The following is a 22,879-nucleotide window of genomic DNA, read 5'->3' on the forward strand; positions in this document are numbered from 1 at the left end:
CCCTACGCTATCGTCTTGTAGTTCAGCGCTCCGACGAAGCTCCAGCGATTGTGGATGCGTCTTGAGGGTAGTCGTACCCAGCACCTCCACCAATTTGTTACGAAGGGGTAAGACGTCGGAGCGCTGAACTACAAGACGATAGCGTAGGGAGCTCAGCTGGTCAACGGCAGCGCGTCCGGCACGGGAGTCCTTTTTCAACGTCTTTCTCCTTCACCTGTCTTCTAAACTTCATCTTCTTCCGTGCTGTTACAATATCATTTTTTCTTCTCATCTATCTGAGTGTGAAACAACCAGACAGAGTTTGGGAAATTTCCGGCTATGGCCTCTTTATTATTTAAGCTAGGATCCGGTGGCGGCATCAGACGTCTTCCTAATCTATATTTTTTGATGATTTAACTCGGTCTAAATCATGGGCCTCCTCGTTGCTGAGTGCGACCGTCTGTGCTGGGACCCAAATTTACAGGATAGAAAAGGCTCAGTATCTTTCACAATTCTCCGCGGATTTGATTGATATTATATGAAGGGAAAAGCGCGGTAAATGTCTCACTTTGTTTCTGTGAACACCTCAACCGCGCCGTAAGGGAAGGGAGGAAGGTAGGAGTGAAAGTGGAAAGAGAGAAAGAGGAGCCGTAGTGGAGGGCTACAGAGTAATTTCGACCACCTGGGGATCTTTACCGTGCGCTGACATCGCACAGCACACGGACGCCTCTTCGTTTCGCCTCCATCGAAACGCAGCCGCCGAGGTCGGGTTCGAACCCGGGTACTCCGGGCGTCTCATGTACTATGCCGTAAAGGAAGAGAGGAAGATGGCAGTGAAAGAAGAGAAAGAGATAGAGGTGCTGTAGTGGAGGGCTACAATCCACCGCACTATAATGGCTTTCGCCTCATCGCACTTAATGGCCCTCTAGAGTTTTTTTATTTTTCAAGGTCAAATTTGCTCCGATGCTGAAGGCTTGGCAACCTGGCGTAGCGAAGCTCTCGCTTAAAAGAAATGAACAAATTATTATCATAACACGGTTCGCGCGACTGCCAATATTTGCCGGGTAGCGCTGAAGACTCAGAATCACGGCTTCAAATGCGGTGACCATAAACGTTGGCGGTGGCTTACGCCACAGCAAGAGCTAGTGTCGCGCATGATCCTCCGAAAACCACCTCCAAATATGTTGTTCAGTCTTTTCTGCTGTTTATCGCTAGACACAGGGTTTTTTCCCTCTGTCACTGCACATGATAATAAGAAATCAGGATGGCTAGCCAATAGAAGAAAGAGGGTCGTGGGAGAGGGTGCGATTTGTCGAAACCGGCTTATCTGGACATAATTGAAATCGAGCCGCTAGAGCAATCGACCAATACTGCGAGTAAATCAGGTCACTGACAACAATCCTCACCCTGATGAAATGACAGTCATTGAACTGGCACGACCCCGGAGGCCCTACTAGGGACACGGTGAAGCACTGCTACAGCGTTTGTCAAGCTGCGGGTAGCAGTGCTTCCCCGCTTAAGCTGAGACGTATAGAAGGAAGCCTGCTCTAACCCCAGGGCGCCACGCAAGAGCTGCGTGTCTTTTTCACAGGCTGACATGGTGACTGTCGCCATCCAATGGCGGGTCGTCTGAAGTCTTGGGAGCGACGCCCCTTGCCTTGGCTGACATGAGGGAGCGGATGGCACGGGCTCGCAGCTCAAGCTCGAGAATCTCCATTTGGGCCGCTGTGCACATGGCCGAGATGTCGCGGTACTCCTGCGAAGAGGGCACAGTGTCGTTAGCTGGCATGTCGCCATTATAACCATAGCAGTCATTACCATCATGATAACAACCACAGTGATCGACATTACCCAGGTTACACACTTGGAGGAAAAAAGCGTTTCCTGCTCAGCTCCGATGAGACCTGTCTTGCGCCAGCCGGGATCCCTTTCATTCCTGACCTCATCAGCCCACCAAATCTCTTGATGCCAATCACTGAGCTAGCTTTCCTAGAAAGCCACTCCGTTAGCTTAACGGACAATCCGTTATCTTATCTCATAACATGTCTTTTCTACGTCATTTCATCGATTTCAGTTAGGACGTGATTAACTCGAAACCCGCCGCGGTAGTGCAGTGGTTAAGATGCCTGACTACTGTGCTGGAGTGCCCAGGTTCGGTCCCGACCGTCGGCGGCTGCGTTTCGATGGAGGCAAAACGGAGAGGCTTTGGTGTGCTGTGCGATGTCAGTGGTGTTGTTGTTGTTGTGGCTGTAGGAAGAAGGAAAAGAAAATGCACGGGCCTGCTGCTGGCTCTGTAGCTGAGCCACCTCCGCTGCCTCGTGCAGATAGAATAGAACATAGAGAAGAAAGAAAAGCAGAGGGAAAGGAAGGCGCGCGCCGCAACAACAGCCGTCGTCCACCACCAGCGGTGGCGTGTGCAATGACGGCCTATAACAGATAAAAATTCGGTGCCAGGCCAGCCCCCGCCGCAAGCAGCGGTGACCCACCTGCACCAGCCCCATCAGGGCAGAGCTCGTTAAAGATCCAAGGTGGTCGAAATTACTCCGTAGCCCTCCACTACGGCTCCTCTTTCTCTCTTCCCACTTTCCCTCCCACTGCTTCCCTTCCCTTACGGTGCGATGCAGGTGTCCACAGGAACAAGTTGAACAGATACTGCGCCTTTTACTTCCTGTGACACAATTATTATTATTAGCTCACGTTTGTTCTCTGACCCACTCTGTTCTTTAGTCAACCTTACACCCCTGAATCTCCTTCTCATAATTTGTTTTGCTGTCCTCAATTAATTTCAGGTCTCCTCACTATACTCCAAGTTTCCATCCCATAGGCGAGTACTGGCAAGATATTTACAACATTTTGTCAAACGTTCAGAGCCCAGAGGAGAGAGCCGTATACTATGACATTCTTCACAATCGTGGCAGTCCTAGCCTTTGCAGAGGGTGGGACGAAAAATCATGCCTTCAGCAAGTTTGAAAACCTGGGAATGCATTACAAGCCTTCTTCTGAGCCACATAGTATGGCTCAGAAGTAGACCCCATTGGGCTCTAAACTTTTGACAAAGGCTGTAAAGCTACTGTCTACCGCCGTGAATCGTTAAAATGGTCCCTTAAGTTCCAGAGCAAAACCTTCCCCTACGGGGGTAATCTACAGCAACGAGTTGTAAAGAAAAAAATATATTCAGAAGTAACACTTAGTCAATAAAGCCCGCTCATGTGCGCAGCCATGCATGTGCAGCGGAGTCGAAATTAAAAAAAAAATGTTTCTGGAACCTAGATGTATTAGCCTGCTCGACATTATCTTAAAAAAAAAAAATGCAGTGCATTTTCCTTGAACGTTCCCAACAGAGCCGGAGACATGGCGGGGAGATATTTCTCCTACTACGAATTTTCGCATGTGACGATCTGCAAGTGCATACTGATCCCTGCGTGACCTTCAATTTGGCATTAGCTGCACAAAGAGCTATTTTCAGAGCCACTCAAGCAGTACCACTCACAGAACGGCGCATTACCAGGTATGCGATGTTCAGCTCTCAGGGACAGGACGTTTATTATGAAGCAACTGCGGAATATTCCAACAGACTGTTAAGAACATATTAAAGGTGGCACAAAAAACGAAGACCAAGCAGTAGAAGGACACAGCACGAGCGCTCATGTTGTGTCCTACTTCTTGGTCCTCATTTTTTACGCTACCTTCAATATGAACAAGATTCATCTCGCCCAACTTTCAACTTGACTATTAAGAACACATTGACATGAATAGTCTAACCTTCAAAAGCGTGGTCAAGTTTGTCCTGCATTCGGAATCAGTAGTTGAAATTGTCATATAAAAACATTCAGGTGAGTGTTAATCATAAATGGGGAAAAAACTAAAGAGATGACCTTCAGGTATATTGACAATCATAGTGCAGTCTTGCGCTGTGTCCTGAATTTCATTCACACAGGCGAGTACAGAGAGCCAAAAACCTACACAAGCAATACCACTCCAAACAAGACACTGTCTATGTCGATGCAGCCGAACATGCGGACCGCAGTGCCTTCACGATTGTGGCTGTAAATTTCCAAGGTCAACTGCTCACGGCCGGCTCGGTCGTTACAAATGACCCGGAGGAAGCGGAGGAAGCGGCAATCGCCCTTGCGGTAAGCTCGACCTCAGCCCTACATATTATTAGCGACTCGAAAACCGCAATAAGGAACTACAGCAAAGGCAGAATATCCCCTCTATCACTAAAATTGCTGCTTGCCTCTCAGACGACAAACCGTCCCATTCAGCTGATCTGGACACCAGCACATTTCTGCCTTCCGGGAAATGAGGCTGCCCACAATTTCGCCCGAGGACTCGTCAGCCGGGCAGTGGGACAACCCCTCATGAGGTCGGCGAGAGACCGTATAACTTCATATCAAGAAATTACCCAATACTTTCGACAAACACGTAGCTTATACCCTCCGGGACACAAATCGCTCTCGAAGGCGCAGGAGGTCACCTGGCGAAAATTACAGACACATTCCTTCCCAAATCCTGTCACCTACGCCCATGCATATCCTGCATTATACACTCCATATTGTAAATTATGCCAACAGAGGGCCAACCTAGACCGCATACTGTGGGCCACGAGATAGCCCTCCGCGGGATCTGCAGCTCTCCACATGCGAGCAGTGGGAGGCCGCTATGCTCAGCTCTGACCCGCAATTCCAACTCCGGGCCATCGAGCGTGCAACCCGCCAGAGCCCAAGGACTCCTGGCCAACTAGAGCGGTAGCCCCTGCTGCCCGACTTCTTCCTCGTCAAATAAATGTTTATCCTCCTCCTCCTCCTGCGCTGTGTGAAAATATCGTGTTCATAAACAACGTTCTGTTGGAAGTACGTGGTTGACCAGAATATCTGTGTATGTTTTCATACAATGCAATAAATCAGAAAAAAAAAGGAAATATTTAGCCGGGGTTTAGCTCCACGTATAACGATTGTGAAGGCACTGTTTGCTGTGTGGTCTGACATGGTTTTTCTTGGCGAATTAACACAGACTGCCACAAAATTAGAAAAGTAATTAATGTGGTTAACAATAGCAATATTAACTGGTTCGCAGGAAAGGAAAGGTGCAGTATCTGTAACACTTGCTTCGGTGGACACCTGAACCGCGCCGTAAGGGAAGAGAAGAAGGTAGGAGTGAAAGCGGAAAGAGAGAAAGAGGTGCCGGTAGTGGAGGGCTCCGGAGTAATTTCGATTTTGGTGAAAGGAAAGGCTCTGTATCTGTCTCACGTTTCGGTGGACACCTAGAAGTAATCGCATACAAGTGGCGGTACATACGTCGATGGTTCGAATCCCCGTCGTAAACTAGCCTCTAACTTGACTATCAGAGGGATGCTAAATGGGAAGCGATATGGTATGACGTCATCCTGAACGCAGAATAAAGAGCGGATGCGCCACGGTTTAATACGAAATCGCATTTGTATCTCTTTGCTGCTACTTCCTGCGGTCATATTGTGTGGACGTCACTCATAGTTAGGTAAGGTTGTCGCCTTAGAAAGGTCATTACTGGGTCACTCGAACTGTCACACTTTTTTTGGATAGAACCAGCGGTGGGGAGGAGAAGCATTCTAGTTAGCCTTTACTACAAACACACACACACTCTCTCTCTCTCTCCTTAGCTGGACCAGTGCACTCAGAACGCAGGAAAGGACACATCTGGTTCATTGTTTCCGTCGTTGGCCATAGTAGCGTGACAAAAACTCACGGACTTCAATGTTCTCTGTGCTTTTCTGCCCTATCTTTTGTCCGCACTGCGAGTTTTCGTATTAACGAGGCTTAAGTACACTGCAAATGCCTGGTTGCCACAAAAAGTGTCCATAATTCTGATCGTTTATATCAACGGAGCAAAGCTGTACTTCCGTCTTTAAGGGTACTAGCAAGCTGCTGTTCATGGTCTGAGAGAACGGAGATGCACGTTAACCCCCTTCTGAGGCTCATAATTATTTCACTCCCTTAGTCTGGGGCAGTTGCTACTACTAACCTTAACCAGATGTAATTATTGATAACCTCTAATACTCTGCTTCTTGCCGTGAACTGTAGCGTCCTTCTGAGGCTATTCACGGCTCCTTCAGATTTCTTTCTTACCCTCTTTACTACCCTCATGCCTATCCAATGCCTGTCCTTGCCTGTCCAATGCCTGCGCAATGCCTGTCCAGGCTCTTTATCCCAATTTGGAATTAGTCGCCTTAGACACCTGGCAAGGCAATGTTTGCAAATCAGAGATCATTAAAGTATTTACAATCAATCATTATGTACGCTCGAAAAGCTAGTTATTTCAACAGCGTTTTATAAACAGGCGGTGGATACTACTGTGAAGATCACACCTCCTTACGTTTTATAGCTTTCTTTTTGTGGGAGAGCTGCATGGACTGTGTAGCGACGTTGAAGACATTTTCGAGTACCTTCGCGTACACCTTTTCTACACATTTTCCACAACCTAGTTTCAAATCCCCTGGATCACATTTTTAATGTATGAAAGCTATATTCCGACTAAGTTTTTATCATTTTTAATATCGCGTCGCATGTGGGTGTCAGCATGGCCAATTATACGATAGCTTCTATATATAAAAATACATAAACTCCGCCCTGCCTGTGGTACAGAAATTCAAGAAACCACGATTCATCAACGTACAGCGCGGTAAAACCAGTTAACCGAGGTATGAAAAAAAAGAGGTATTTGAGTTAATATATAGAGCCACAATGCCGACTGAGAAATTCTTGAAATAGGTTTTGTCTTTTATGCTAACGATTATCACTCTTGCTACATAAATCCACTACCCTACAATCAAAAATTGAAAAGTATATAATGTTCTCGTACTAACTGTCTCCTATTGAGGAGTGCCACACATACATGATTTCCGTCTTGCTGTACAACAGACATCTGCAGAGCGCATCGACGTATCATTCACTAGTTTTTAAATCAAAATCAGTGAATATTTCATATTCCCCTAGTAAACGGATTGGTTACGTTAAACGAACCGCTTTATAACGTGATATGACTATGAGAATATCGTCTATCATCGACTACCCTTCAAGAACCAGCCTGCTTTTTGGTTGACTGAAGTTTAAGCTTTCTTCAATGCTATTAGTACTTTAGCTCATAGCTTGTTGGAAATGGCCAGTAGGATTAATTGGTATAAGGATTGCATGTTGTATGCATGAATGAATACCACAATACCTATGACCGGTAGTTATTGTTTTGCAATATCGAAAACGCATAGATCTTACCACTTCAAATTTTTGTTATATATTATATATAATTGATTGCAATAGTGAATTGAGGCATTACGTAGACTATACATGCGGAAGTATCAAAATTTTGTGCTGAGAGGAGTATGCACTATGCACAAGTGCGGGCTGTAGAAAATGTTTTTATTTTTAAATTTGCATAGTACAGCAATGTGTGCACATCGATCTCAGCTCTTATTACCCGAGTACTTTCTGGGGTTAAACTTCCGCGCTATTTACATTACTCCCAAATACCGAGCTTACTGACTTTACGCGTGGTTACTGACACTAGCATGCCAGGAATTGAGAAGTCATGCGCACAGCATTGCCAGTATTACAGGCGAACAACGCAATGTGCTTATCCTGGTAAGCTGATAAAATGTGACGTCATTCCTAGATACATCTTCCCTCGAGGAAAAAGATCAAAGCCGAGAGAACAGTGCTTACGGACCTTTTGTCGATATTGAAATAACAGCCTCACATTAACGTGACAGCATTAGAGAGCACGTTTCGAGCAAACAATGGGGTCACAGAAAAATTACCTGACTGGCAAACACAGTTATGACGTCACATATCATGACGTCATTGAACCACCTTAGCGAAGTTCCTCCAAAGCACTATCGTGGGAAAAAAGAAGTGGTCGCGCGGAAATCAAAGCGCTGTTTCTTTTTTTGGTAACGGTCTTAACGCTTAGTTAAAATTAGAATACTGAATTGGAGCTAAAATAAGCGCTGCTAAGATCTGGCTCTCGACTACTTTGCACTACTACCAATAGCACATATACTTGGCCGTACTACTTAGCACTAAGAATTAAGACCTGTACTTAGCAAAAGCCCATAATGTCCATGTGGCAATGCTATTGCGCCAATTATTGGCGATACTCAAAAGTCCCCTAACTTTGCTTCAGCAGGCTGGGCGATAGTGATGGAGACGGAACCGGATGCCACGTAATATTTGCAGCGATCGGTAAAATGAAGAAAACAAAAATATTCACTCGCCAACGAAAGCGAAAAGGGACAGAGTGGCAATTGGGCGCACACTCAGAATCGCGAATTGTACAGCTAACCTCCGCGTAGTGTATGCCAGATGCGAAAGCTGTAAAGATCTGAGCACGGCGGACTAGTGCGTACAAGGCACTGGTTATTGTGACGTCAGCCTGCAGATAAAAAACGAGCCCACTTCTTTGGCTCAGACATCCAGCACTCATCACAAAAGTCACGTGACTAGCGCTTCTGTATATATTGCACATCATCGGAATAAAACGGGGCATTCCCTTTACCACCGCCTTTACGATGCGTGTCTGACATGGTGTCAGAAATCGAGGGGGCCGCTCCCGGAATAAACCGTCAGGGGCGTATGCAGTCCGACACAGGGGAGCAGGAGCTTGCAAGTGGTGCAAGTCTTCACAGAATTCACGACAGCAACTGGAATCGTATCACAAGGGCTGGGATAAAGCCTCCGCAGCCATTTGATTTCCACAACGCCGCAGACTGGCCCTCTTGGATCGAGGAATTCGAAGACCACAGCTTCGCATCCGGTCTCAGCGAGAAAACGGAAGAAATTCAAGTAAGAACCCTTCTTTACACAATGGGCCGGAAGGCAAGAGAGATTCTTCGCTCGTTAGCGGTAAAAGACGAAGACCTGAAGACTTTCAAGGTCGTAAAGGCAAAGTTTGAAGCCTATTTCATTGACACGAAGAACAGTGTACGAGAGCGCTCGTTTTAACAGACGTCGTCAACAGCCAGGGGAAACTGCAGACGAATTTGCAACCGACCTCCACAAGTTAGCAGAGAGATGTGACTTCGACAACATGAAGGACCATTTAATAAGGTATCGCTTTGTGGTTGGCCTTCTGGACGAAGCGCTGTCGGAAGAGCTTCAGATGGACCCTAAGCTAACATTGGCCATCGCACTAACAAGGGCCCGAACAAGTGAAACAATAAAGCAGCAGCAAGCAGACTTGAAACCGCGGGAAGGTACGAGTGCTGAAACATACGTCGCAATAGTAAAGAGCAAGAAAACAGAACAGAAGAGAGAATGGAATCCTACCCTTGCGCGTCGCAAGAAGCCCGCTTCTGAAAAAAAGTTCGATGCACGCAGGTTCGATGTACCCGCGAACTAGTTGACCAGCGAAGCAGCAAAAATACTTTTACTGCCAGAAGTTAGGGCATTTCGAAAAGACTTGTCGCATTAAGCACCGAGAAATAAAACTGGACGGGGTAACGGCACCTGATAATGAGCGCCAATTCCTGGGCACAGTTACGCCGCGACAAAACAAGTCATCTGCGCACTTCGTGACGGTACAGATAAACGGCCATGGAGTAAAAATAAAAATCTATACTGGAACAGAAGTCACGGTCATGAGGGAGAATTTCCCAGGAATGCCGAGCTATCTTGAGAAAGCAGGAAATTTAAGGGGACGAAGTGACGCAAGCATTGACACGTGCGGAAAGTTTGAAGCTGAAATCGCATGGAAGGACAATCGCTGCGAGTAGACAGTATACGTTGTAAAAAACTTGCACATGCCTTTACTAGGGCTGCCTGCAATCAATACCCTTGGTGCAGTTCGATTTTTAGACGAACTAGAAACGTCCGACGAGGTCGTGAAACGGTACCCAGGGCTGTTTCAAGGAATCTGATGATCTTTAGCAGGAGAGCACACGATACGTTTGGTAGAAAATTCAATCCCCCTGCGCAGTGCCAACCCCGCGCAGGATTCCCACCCCGATGAAGCAAGCGGTTAAGGAGGAACTTGAAAAGCTTGAGCGGGAAGGCTTGATTAGAAAGGTCGAGGATCCGACAGAATGGTATGCGCCAATTGTGCTGGTTTTGAAGCCATCCGGCGCAGTCAGGATTTGCGTCATCATCTTGATCATCAGCCTGACTCTACCCACTGCAGGGCGAACGCCTCTCCCATATTTCACCACTTAACCCGGTTCTGTGCTAGCTGCATCCACTTGACCCCCGCAAACTTCTTAACCTCATCCGCCCACCTAACTTTCTGCTGCCCCCTGCTACGCTTTCCTTCCCATGGAATCCAGTTTGTTACCCTAAGCGACTATCGGTTATCCTCTCTTCGCACTACATTGCATCGCAGGATTTGCGTCGACTTCACTCAACTAAATAAGTTCGTAAGAAGAGAGCGCCTCCAATTGTCAACCGTAGAGCAGATCATGGTAAGCTTTCAGGAAGCCTCCGTGTTCGCGAAACTGGACGCAAGCCCCGGATTTTACCAAATCCAACTTGCGGAGTCGTGCCAAACGCTCACCACTTTCATAACACCGTACGACAGGTACTGCTATCGCAGACTACCCTTTGATATAATCTCTGCACCAGAAGTTTTTCAGAGGAAGTTCACGCAAGTCTTAGAAGGGTTAGACTGTGTTTCGAACTACAAGGACGATATTCTTGTGTTCGGCGCAAATAAGGCGGAGCACGACTCTCGCTTACACAAGGTGCTCGAAAGACTACAGCGGGAAGGAGTGACGCTGAACAATGAAAAATTGTGTTTTTCAGTGCAAGAAGTATTCTCTCTTGGCATGATTTTTGGCGCTGGTGGCGTGCGGCCGCATCCTGAAAAAGTGCGGGCCATCCAAGAATTTCCGAGGCCGCAGAACGTAACAGAAGTTCGCTCTCTTCTGGGAATGATGAACCATCTTGCTACGTTTCTTCCAGATGCAGCGTCCATGAGCGCGTCTCTACGCAGCCTTCTGTGCAAGGACAATGAGTGGTCGTGGGGACCGCAACAGGAACAAGCGTTCTGCAAAATCAAGGAAACCATCATCTCGGACAGGTGTCTCGCCAGGTACCACCCTCTCTGCGAGACAATGGTCTCGGCTGATGCTTCGTCATATGGTCTTGGTGCTGTATTTCAGATCCAACCATCCGGGAAACGGCGACTGGTTGCTTATGCCTCGAGATCGCTGACAAAAACGGAACAAAAATATTCTCAAATAGAGAAAGAGGCGTTAGCTCTGACATGGGCAGCTGAGCGTTTCGACAAATTTTTAAGAGGTATAAAATTTTTGTTCGAAACAGATCACAAGCGTCTACTTCTGTTGCTCGGTCGTGATCCTCTGGACGCTATGCCGCCTCGTATCCAAAGGTTCAGAATGCGTTTGATGAGGTACTACTTCACGTTCCCGGCAAACGCATTTCGACTGCGGACACCTTATCAAGAGTACGAGCGAACGCTGCTAACGCGCGTTCAGGGCCTACCTGCTTAATCTCATAAGAGCTGAGAAACAAAAAGACGATGAATGCTTGCCATTGCTGAAAGCCTGCCACAACGGGTGGCCAAAAAAAGAAAGGCCCCCAGACGTTTTGAGGCAGTTTTGGCCCGTCCGTGCTAACATTTCAGTTTGCAAGAAACTGTTGCTGAAAGATGCTCGCATTATTGTTCCGCGAAGTCTACGGAAGGAAATGATCGAACGAATACACGAAGGGCAGAGCAAAAGCAAAGGAATCTGTTTGGTGGCCGGGGCTCAGCAAAGAAATAGCAAAAGCTGTCGCTGATTGCCACGTGTGTGCGACCGAACGTGTTCAGTTCGCGGAGCCAATGATTTCCTCGGAAACGACAGAGCTACCATGGCAAAAAGTTGGCGTGGACTTATTTGAGATAAAACGCGCCGTGTATCTTGTAGTTGTGGATTATCATTCCAGATATCCAGAGCTGGCCTTGCTGAAAGGAGATAAGTCATCAGAAGCGGTTATTAACCATCTGAACAGCATCTTCGCCAGGCACGGCATCCAAAACACCGTGGTATCCGATAACGGACCAGAATTTGTCTCATTTGCTTTCAAGCATTTTTCAAGCATGTACGGGTTCAAGCACGTCACAACTAGCCCGCATTTCCCGCAAGCCAACGGCGAAGCTCAACGCATGGTAAGAAAGATAAAGCTGCTTTTGAAAAAAGCAGGGGACCCCTAAATTTCTTTGCTGAACTACCGGAACTCGCCGGGTCCCACAGGTTGCAGTCCAGCACAACTTTTGATGAGTCGTCGATTACGCTCAAGAGTACCTTGCGTTCAATCTCTGCTCAAACCCTGTGTCGTTAGTTCTTCGTGGCAGAAATTTGATGAGGAATACAGAAACAGGCAGAAAAGATGCTTTGACAAACGTCATGCTGCCAGGTCTCTGCCCAGACGTTTTGCAGGAAATCGAGTGTGGCTGAAAGACAACGGTGCTCCCGGAACTGTCCTGCGGCCGTCCCAAACACCATGGTCCTGCTGGGTTGGGACAGACAACGGCACCGTTCGCCGGAACAGACTCAATCTCTTCCTACTGCCAGAGACGGGAGACGACGACAGTGCTCCATCAGCGGTTCAACGGGATCATCATCAAGAAGGGATCGACGGAACACCAAAGCCGCAAGTTTCCGAGTCGCCCACCAAATCACCGGCTACGACCGATGTGCAGCAGCCGTCGGATGGTCAACAAGCCAGCGAAGCCACTGGATAGCATAGAACCACCTGCTACGGTCGCATAATCAAGACGCCGAAACAATTTGGAGTTAATGATTAGCTATGAACTGTGTTGTTGAGTTATTGTGAATGTACTTAGCTTGCAAAAAAGGGAAAGATGTGACGTCAGCCTACAGATAAAAAAAAAACGAGCCAACTTCTTTGCCTCAGACATCCAGCACTTATCACAAAAGTCATGTGACTAGCGCTTCTGCATATATTGCACATAATCGGAATAAAACGGGGCATTCCCTTTACCACCGCCCTTACGATGCATGTCTGACAGTTATAGACTGGAACTTCTGGTACATTGTTGTTCTCAGATTTTCATTCACATGCAAGTAAGCGCATGAAATTTCACTCTTTATTTTGTATCTATCGCTGCGAGGCAAAAGTATGTACAGTCTTTGTCAAAAATATACTGCCCAAGGGGATTCCTTCTCAGCCTTGTGTTAGGGCTCCTAGAAGCAGTATTGGAATATATGTTAGCTTGAGTAGAGTGAGGACGAGCTTTCTCATCTAAAAGATATTCAACTCTGTAGAAGCGCGAAGGGCTCCGTTACGGGGCTTCGAAGTGAAACCCTTGGGCCATATATTTTTGACAAAGGCCTTGTACGTCAAGGCGAGGCCAAACAACCGTTATGTCGAGCTGCGAATCGGGACTCACCTGTTCAATGCTGGTGTTTCTCTGTGCTCTTCGCGACAAGATACCTTGAAGGCTGGGTCCCATCACGAACAATGCAAAGAAAATAAAAAAATGCAAAAGCAAATAATTACTGCAGGTTCTCGTGCTCTGAGTAAAAGCAGTGATGCAGGCGTTCCCTAATCAAAAGTAGCCCCTGACTTTCTAGTGGCTACAGCTACTACAGGCATTCGGTAGATCTTTGAGAGAAAATATGAGAACAAGATTGGTTTGGTTTGTGGGGTTTAACGTCCCAAAGCAACTCAGGCTATGAGAGACGCCGTAGTGGAGGACTCCGGAAATTTCGACCCCCTGGGGTTCTTTACGTGCACTGACATTGCACCGCACACAAGCGCCTTGCTTTTCGCCAGCATAGCAAAGCTACCGCCGAGGCCGGGATTCGATCCCTCGTCCTTGGGAACAGTAGTAGAGCGCCGTAACCACTGCGCCACCCCGGCGGGGCATAAGAGAACAAGTGGAAAGGAGATAAGCTGTAAAGAAAGATAGCAAGTGAAAGAGAAGGAAAGACAGGTGAAGGCGTGAATGCAACAAAGAGGAAACAATGAAAAATCAAAAGGAGAACACAAAAAGGACAAGAAAGTGAGAAAAGAAGAAGAACGCAGAGAAAGAGAAAAAAAAAAAACGCCAGCAAGAAGAAAGGGAAGAAAGCCAGCAAGAAGAAGACGGCAAGTAAAAATGAAAGCAAATACCGTTAGGCGAGAAGGAGGCGGCAAAGTAAATAAACAAAATAAGAGAGCCAAAAAGTCATGAATTTGATAGCTAAGAAGACGCCTTTAGGGAATAAGGAGGCGGAAAAGTAAATAATGAAAAAATGATACGCGAGCAAATATGTCATGAATTTCGACCAAAGGCATTTCAGCCGCATTTTGCTGGGCTTCGAAAGGCGAATCCTCCCGTTTTGCTATATGTAGGGAAAGCGATATTAGGAGAAAAAAAACCGAGGGAAAGATGCAGGATGCAGAGGTTCGCAACAAAGAGAGAGAGAGAGATTTGGAGAGATGGATGAAGAAAAAAGAGAAGCGGGAGAGCAATTAGAACCAATTCGCTGAGGGTGACCACCAGCGGGGGGCGACGAAGTGCGTCAGGACTCCGAAAAAACGCCGGAGCAGATTGGCACAAAAATTTCGCAAAACGCGTCAGATCTGGGCGCAGGGGCGCGCGTCGAGCGTTACGAACACGCCGCACAATTCAGCGTGTTAGAGCGAGTGGTGGGAAGAAACCGGAAAAAGAATAAAGGCAGAGACTAAAGTAAAGGCGGGGGAGGGTGGAGGTACGGAGGGGAGGCTTGGGGGGCTGAACTCAAAACGGCTTGACGTCTCAAGGGGGCGTTGAAGAGAGGGCTCACAGCGATGAGGAAGGGGGGTTGATATAGCAGAAGCGGGGTGGGGGGGTCATGAACGAGGGAGACGAAGGTGTGCCCGGCGGACTGCTACTGCAACGAACGTGCCTCCCGGCCGGAGACCTGTGCTGCGCGAGAGAAGAGGGTTGAGAAATAAAGTGGCGGCAAAGTGTATAGAGCAGGTATATGGCAGTCGCAGAAGCGGATGGGAGCGGAGGTGGGGACTCGGAAACGGGGGACGAGAGATGTTTGCGAGGCGGAGGAGGGCGGTTGAGAGCTGGAATCGCCAAAACTACCGGGAAACATTTTTGCCGCGCTTACACTCCGTAATGAGCGTTTATGATATACTCTGGAACGGCGACGGCTGCCTCTTTTCTCCTGCCCCCCCCCCCCCCCCCTCTCTTTCCAAAGCGCTCGGGAAGGAAGTTTTGCGAAAGTACAACGCAGTCAGCAAGAGGGGTGGTTTGGGCGCAGTCAGGGAAACGTGGAGAGAAGCGAACGCTTGAGAGTGAGCGCGCCGCGAAGACTAGCTGCGGGGCGGCACGTTGAAGGCCGGGGAATGCGAAAAAGTTAGTTCGTTTGGTCTTTACGGTTTTGCGTCGCCTTTCGTTCCTTACCGACTGGCTAATTTAGTGGCGTGATGGCGGACGTGGAGGGGCGCTGCTGTGTCTGCGCTGCATGTGTGAAGCTGCTGGTAAGCGGAGCGAAATTCGAGCGCACTCTTAATTGTCGAGCCGAAATTAGGCACTGCGCAGGCACCGACTGTGGCGGGCACGTACGCAAACGCATGCACACACTCACACACACATGCACGGAAAGCCGTGCAGAACAACACAGTTGAGTTCGCTTCGTTGCCTACACCACTCTAAGGGAAGCGTGGAGGAAAAGAACTGGGGCCCAGCGCTTGAAGCGAGGAAACGTTTTTATAGGCATAATCGACGCTTCGCCGGCGCCAAGCTCGCTCTCTCTCAAAATTGCTGCCCGGCTGTTTCGCCGCTCAGACTCTTAAAGGGGATAGCGAGAAAATTAGAGACGTCGTGAGGTTCGGAAATGAAGCGGCCGTGGTAGCGGCGCACGGCTAATTGGCGCCTCTTTCTTCCGCGCGATCATTTAACGGCGAGTTCTGTGCCGGCCATAAAGTGCGCAGTGACTGAGGAGAAATGCGAGCGCCGATAGGCGCACTCGTTCCTGTGGCTGGCCGAGAAATTTTCACCTTCGCCCCGAAAATGATTGATAGAAAAATTCTCGACCGAAATAGCTCAGCATAAAAGTAGAACTGATACGTAAGGCGCCCAGAAAAATAAAGTAAGTAGAGTAAATAAACCACAGGTGAGAGCTAAAACGTACTTAAGGCCAGGACAAAAAAGTTGCTTGAATTACTTTTTCCATAACCGGAAATAATCTTACTTACCTGGCGAACAGAGGACGAAAAAAGAAAGCGTAAAATATCTGCACAAAACCTATCAATTCTGACATCGTGTCTTTCAAATCAGATAGGGACTGTTAACACAAGCAGCCACATGCATTTGCTTTCGAGCAGAACAGTCAACATCGGTATGGTATAGAAAGGTCGTCAAATTATTGTCATTAAGGCAACCTTCTTCTGCTCGACATCTAAGGTTTTCGTATTATTGCATTAATAGTAACCGTAAGCTGGCTTCTCTACACACATATACTTTATGCGCCAAAGCCACCTTAACGAGCAAGACCAAGGACGTGTGAAAAGTGGCGGCAAACTTTCTTCCTTGCAGACAGTTTTCTCTTTTTTTTTTTCATAAAACAAAGCCTACTTCACAAGCCAAAGCCACGCATATAAAAAATGTGGGAACGCTGCCTTCTTTGCTGCCTGCTTATTCAAGACAGCGAACTTTAATAAACATAACCACGCATTTAAAATTGACGGAAAGCTGTCTTCTTGGCAGCCTTTCTCTATATGCAACAAAGCCAGCTTAAAGGGCAAAGCCGCAAGCCGCGATACGAAAATGGCTGTCAGATGAAATGTTGCGCACCAAAGTTCATGGAAAGCTGAATACGTCAAAAAAAGTTAATAGAATTTATTGGCAAATAAGAAGCATCAACTCACATGAAATATTTTTGCTTACTCTATGAAAAAGAAAGAAACATTGTGCCAGACACTGGACGAACAGTGTTTTGCAATGCTTAATCCACAAAACGCGCATACGCAATCAGTGACGGAGAGTTGCAGTTCCGAATGAATCGACGCGCCCCTTTCAATCATACTAATAAAAGTCATAGCGGATGCATGGCACAAACGAACGTGGAAACTTCGAGAAAATACCAAAGTGTTTTACTCAGACGTATATTTTATTCAGCGCAAGTTCTGCCTCAACCAACGTGGCACTGGAGTACGGGCTTCAATCATTTTTTCTCGCAATCCCTTTAGTAAAGATGTTCACTGTAGCAAACCATATATGACCATTTACTCTTGGCCACATAATTAGGCGTAATTTTCAAAAACAAGAACAGTCTCCCTACTCAACTTTAACTGCCAAGGTTGGACGTCGTAGTTGAAATGAAGTGCTCGCCCAAGTCGTATAATTGATTCCTGGTTTTGGATCTGTACGTAGCTCTACAGGTTTCTGAAATCTTTTCGGCTCTGATGCACGCTACAGTTTCAGCAGACAAGCTTGAAATTTGTTCGCTACCGAGCAGCGTGACGCGCAGTACAATTAGTAAGCACCATAGGTAATTTACTATACATAACCGTTTCAACGTGTGTCTGCAAAGAGTGCCAAAGTTAAAAAAAAAAAGGCTTCCATGAAACTTTAAATGCTTACTCTGTAGTACCAACCTAGAGCTAAATTCCCACTGATAGTCAGGCTCAAACTAAGTTTTACACATAGGGACTTTTTTTTTTTTTTGACCCGCTATCTCATATAACCACTCTTTTACTCGTAAATCACGTAACTCTTCGACAAGGGCGGTGTGACACCGTCTGCGGACGTACACTTTTTGCGTACACTCATGAGCCTATAACGGCTTCCGCCTTAATAAAATTTCCCACCAGCCGAGAGGAATGCTAAAACGCCTATTCTTTTGAATGTTGCGAACCGGTTACGTTTTCGTTTTCACTGAGGAAGCGCCAGCTGCAAGAAACCGTCAAGGAAGCAATTGCGCCGTCTAGAGAGCCCTTACTGCAAATGTATATAACCTCCTTTCAGGATTCAGCACTCCGAGGTCCTCACATACGTATCCTTAGGGAGAGAGTGAAGAGTCTACCGCGCTCTGCCAAGGACACTAGAGAGAAATCGAGGTTGTTCTAGTTTAAAGGGTTACCACTTTCTAACAGCAAATGGGCTATCTGTACGAAAAATACAATGAGCTACCTGCATGAAATCTCAGAGAAGACAGGAAATAAAAAGGAATGAAGGGCAGCTTGCGTCAACGCAGGCCGTTTTCGTGGATGCAATACGCCGACGCAAAGTGACAGGCTTCGTTTAACAGAACAGAACACGACGGTCCCTGATTTTGTACTCCATACAGAACCTACACCTGAGAGAAAAAGCTTATATTATGAAACACAACGAACCACGGAGCGAACATTAACATTAGTGTGAGCTCTGCGCGTGGGTATTGCTCATCGTCTTCGCTTTCTCCGTAAGCTCTACTGCGCAAAAATAAACGACGTGAAACCAAGCTCAGCTCTCTTTTTGACACGAAAGGCAACCCGGCACACAATTGAGATAAGTCTTGAAATGCTACGAACAGAAAGTATTTATTGCATAGGCAAGGCGAACGCGGCAATGCAAATAAAGTAAACATACCACACTGGAAACGATCGCCTCGTTACGAGTTTGAATTGAAGCGGAGGGAAGAGGCATTCAAGCCCAAAAATGTTTAACAATAACTACACCTTTTCTTGAGGTAATAACGCTAACAGATTCACGACACGTTTCACAGAATTTGTTAGCAGACAAAGCCTGATGCACTACTCCTCGTCGTCCTTTTAAGATTAGCATATGTGAGCAGCAGTAATCTAAGCGGTACTGCGCATAACGTCAGCAGGACGGCAAAATAAAAACAAAATCGACGTATAAAGATGAAAAGTAGAGTACTGCGCGGAGCATGCTACTTCAAACAGCGCTGCGAAGTGGCCGCTTCGCATTCTAGTGCGTGTTAGAGGCGATAGGTGTCGCTACGCGACCACAGTTCAAAATTCCGCTCTGAAGGAGTGGGGACCTGCCGATTCGGAAAAACGGCGCTTCTCCGTATGCTAGCAGAATTTGACTGCTTTAGCTTTCTGCCGCACGTTCTTACGTTTAAAGAGCTTCGCAGAATATTTAGGATGCTCATCGACTCTAGAAACAACATCATAAATGCATCTTGTTCTTATTGGTTACCTTTCCTAAAGAGAACCTGCTACGAGAGCATTACCATGGTTTTCACTCAACTAAACTTTACATGTTTTGATGACGATCAGTATGACAGTCTCATAATCGCCATCCGTAGTCAACCTTGTTTTTATGCAAGTTCAGAATCAGGACGACGGTGTCTCCAAGTGTGAGGTACCAATCGTGATATCCTTGTTTTTCAAAATTTGTCACCGTCATCGCTCCAACTGATTATTCACAGCACTTATTCCCTTTTACTCAATCTTGATATCTACTATGCGCGGCAAGCCGGATACAAAAATGTGGTGAAATGTGCAATATGAAAATTAATTCGCAGAAAAAATTATAACTCAAGTGACCTTGGTATCCGGACGGAGACAGTACAATAGCTTTGAGGTGTGGATACAAAGGTAGTCTGTGAAACTAAGTCCCTTAAAGTACGTTGAAAAGGATGCATAAAAATATTACAGTCTAAAATAGCGCTCACCTTGATGGATGTGGGCCTCCCTCATCTTGAGTGTTCGTAGTCCAGAGTTTCACGAGGGGATCTACACCATGAGAAAGAGAGAGAAAAAAAAGGCGCTGGTTTGTAAAGGTTGCGCATATGCAAACACTGAACGCATTTACACTCATACACTAATTTGCACTAACATTTTTATTTTGCCATAGAGGGCAAATAATTTTTTCGATTATTTTTCATCTACCCATGTTTCTTTGCAAACTGGATAACAGAGTGGTCGAGTGGAGTTGCTTTTGATAGTTTCGTTTTACCTATATCCTGTTCACTCTTTTGTCTGATCTGTTAATGTTAATGATCTGTTCGAACGGTCATTAACCAGCAATTTTATCCAGATGACACCCTGAGAGGAAACTCTCTGGCGTCTATTCAGTTACTCATCGCACGTACGCCAAACTAATGGCAAAGGCAATACCGCGACGTTGCCGAGAGTTGCGACTTTTCGGCTCGTCCAGACAAAACGTCGCGTTCGGGAGAAGAACGACACAGAGTTCATGTAGAGAAGCGGTAAATCCGGCTTGCCAAGAAGTACTCTACCAAACAGTACGAGCACTAAAAACGGAAGAATGCATTCCAACCGTGAGCATAGCAGCTCCTGTCCACTCCACGCGTTATTCGTTCCAAGCCAGCAAAACATCACCGACCAAACTTGAGCAGTTGGCCAGATGAGACAGCCTGACCCTCTCTAACAGAAAGGAACGACGGCACCACGCAAATAATCGTTTGCGACCGTCGCAACAAACCGAGCGAGTTTTTACGGCCCCTCCATGTGCATATCAGCATATAGGTGAACGCGAGAGACGCAGCCTGAGTTGTACCCGCCAAGAAAATTCCTCGGGAATGTCAGTTCGAGAGAGGCAGAGAGATGATAGGCAACCGCGGGCGCAGAGAGCACGGAAGCGTCTGCACAAGCGGCCGCAAAGAGTAAGGCGATACGTGAAGTGACGCGGAGTTATCCGGGCTTTTTTGACGGCCGGACGGGCGGCGAGCGCAATTATACCGCTATGCAACTACAGTCCCTCTACGTACCCATAGAAAGTACTTTCTCGTGATGTAAAGGCACGTATGTGCTGGACACGGTGCTACTCCGACACGACCATCGACAAGGGTACATTTTTCTCCAAACTCGCCGACCGGCGCCTAACCGACGGGAGCGATTTTCGCGCAGGGACACGTAATAAGAGTGCGGATGACGAGGTGGGGGGGGGGGGGGGGGGCGGGGGGGGGGGGGGGGGGACGATAGAGAGGAGAAAAAAATAGAGCTGGAAGTTTGTTTGGGGCATGCAAGCGAGCGAAACTAGTATACAGGGTAACAGTAAAGCGTTCTCCTCTCGGACGACACGGGGATTCGGAGCTCGGCCGTCGCAGGCAGCCAGCGATTTTTTTCTCTCTTCATTTTTGGCGCGGACTTCGGAACTCCGCTCGTCCTAAATCGTCTCTCAGCCAGGCTCGAGAAGCGAGGGACAGCAGCATTCCGAACGAGACTGCGGTGCTTACGGGCTGGCTACGCGCGCGTGACTTCGTTCTAACAAAAATGCAGCAGTAGAGGCGCGACCATTGGGCGAGCTCGCTACGATCTCTGTCGTGGTCACTTTCCCTTGTATTTTATGTAGTTATGCCTACAGCTGCCATTTTCGTCACTGCGAGCTACTACTGAGCTTACGCATACAGTGTGCAAGTAAATGCATTTAACGATGTGTCCGAAGTAACGCTGTTGTAAGCTTACTGTCGTGGATACTCTTTTCTGTCGTACCCTGAGCATCAAAAATGATGGCCTACGCTTTGCCCTCCCCTACTTTTAGTACCCTCAACTCCCCATCTACCCTCTTCCTTCTTTCCCAACTCTCTCCGGATGACTGACTGCGCGGTCGACACAATTTGTTCGGGCTGCCCGAAGAGAAAGAAAACAACTTGAGAAACAACGCCGTAATGAGGGAAAACAAACTTTCGTCGAGTTGGTGAAAACAACCTTTCTGTTTCCCCGGGGCTTTCAATCACTTTCTCTCTCTCGCTCTCTCTCCTCCCTTTCACACTCTTTTTTTTTTTTCGAGCTCAATGACTTCTAGCGAGAGAAGGCAAGACTGGGGCGCGCATCACACATGCCGGCCGCTTGCGTTTACAGGCCTGAGTTAGAATGAGGGGGGGGGGGGGGGGGGTGTAAGGGGGAGAAAGTTGTTGCGCCCACCCTTTTTCCCCACTGCTTTCCCCTTTAACCCCCCAAAACAGGCTGAGCACATAGCCCCGGAAAGAGTAGCAGCGCCACTGCCAGCTCTCCCACCGCGCGCGTATAACGCAACCAAACCAAGTTCGCTCCTGCCTCTAGCTAGCTGCCGTAGGCGAGCTAGCAGTTAGTCCCGTGGGAGCGAGGCGCCGCTGTTCCGAGAGAAGGACGGAGGCTAGAAAAAGAAAAAAAAAATGTTCCAGAGCGAACGCTTCTAGAGGCGGACAGGGAGCGGCTCGCGCACGGTATTTCAATTTGCATAATTCGAATAATTAATGAGCTAAACGAACGGAACGTACCGGTAAAGAAAATGTTAATTGGAACCGGCGGCGAAAACCCAGCCACACTTCTTCCTTTCTCGTCTCCTTTTCCCTGCTTGTATATCTAACACCTTCCCACCGTAAAAGCACTTCCCCTCCTCCACTTCCCCCCATATACATATAACACTCTCGCCATTCCCCTCCAATGGTCCGACGCTGCCTCAACAGTCTTCAAGCTGTTATCGATGGCGAGTTTAGTAGGTTATTGTAAGCTCCCTCTACTGTTTTCGTTAGCATAAATGAAAAAAAAAAAAAAAAGAAGAGTGAAGTAAAAGTTCGTATTCGAGCGGCTCGACTGGGGATGCCGCACAGCGTTCTGAAATGCCGCAGGGAATCTGAACGGACCGCGTTAGTGAATCTCTTGGAAAAAAGGCAGCAGAGCAGGTAACAACACAAGGCGTAGGAGGCACACACACGCACACAAGGGCAACGCTACACTGACAACTATATTAACTAGAAACCGCACATCTTCTTCCTTTACTTCACGTCTGCAGCCAACTTCTTCCTTGTCTATAACATCCTGCCGGTTTGCGCAAACCTTCTACTTCCTTCTTAAACAAAATCACAGATGGCATACTGACACATTGGTCTCCCAAGTGACAGATTGCATATGCTTCATAAATCTCCCTTGCTAACTTGTCCTTCATCCTTTTCATAACCTTAACATTGTGAAGGTCAGCCGGACATTTTTGGTCTCTACAACCAACGAGGTCTTTGCAGTGCACAACGAAATTAGTC

General features: G+C 47.3%; 1 protein-coding gene and 1 pseudogene across 2 annotated transcripts in view; one reads left to right on the forward strand and one right to left on the reverse strand.

Annotated features, from left to right (window-relative positions):
- Window positions 1-248: 248 nt before the first annotated feature.
- The window catches only part of LOC146181784 (uncharacterized), a 397,304-nt gene continuing 374,673 nt past the window's right edge, over window positions 249-22,879 (reverse strand). For both annotated transcript variants that reach the window (XM_084576789.1, XM_084576790.1), the window contains 3 exons: window positions 19,571-19,631; window positions 13,357-13,408; window positions 249-1,735 (listed from right to left, as the gene is read on the reverse strand). In XM_084576789.1, the coding sequence (XP_084432915.1) occupies window positions 1,565-1,735; window positions 13,357-13,408; window positions 19,571-19,631 (284 nt within the window). In that variant the 3' untranslated portion in view covers window positions 249-1,564. The remainder of the gene's footprint in view (window positions 1,736-13,356; window positions 13,409-19,570; window positions 19,632-22,879) is intronic.
- On the forward strand, window positions 8,506-9,927 carry LOC146181785 (uncharacterized; annotated as a pseudogene).

The sequence above is a fragment of the Amblyomma maculatum genome, chromosome 8 (assembly GCF_055883805.1).
Source record: "Amblyomma maculatum isolate TAMU_Amacu chromosome 8, ASM5588380v1, whole genome shotgun sequence".
NCBI classification, from domain to species: Eukaryota; Metazoa; Arthropoda; class Arachnida; order Ixodida; family Ixodidae; genus Amblyomma; species Amblyomma maculatum.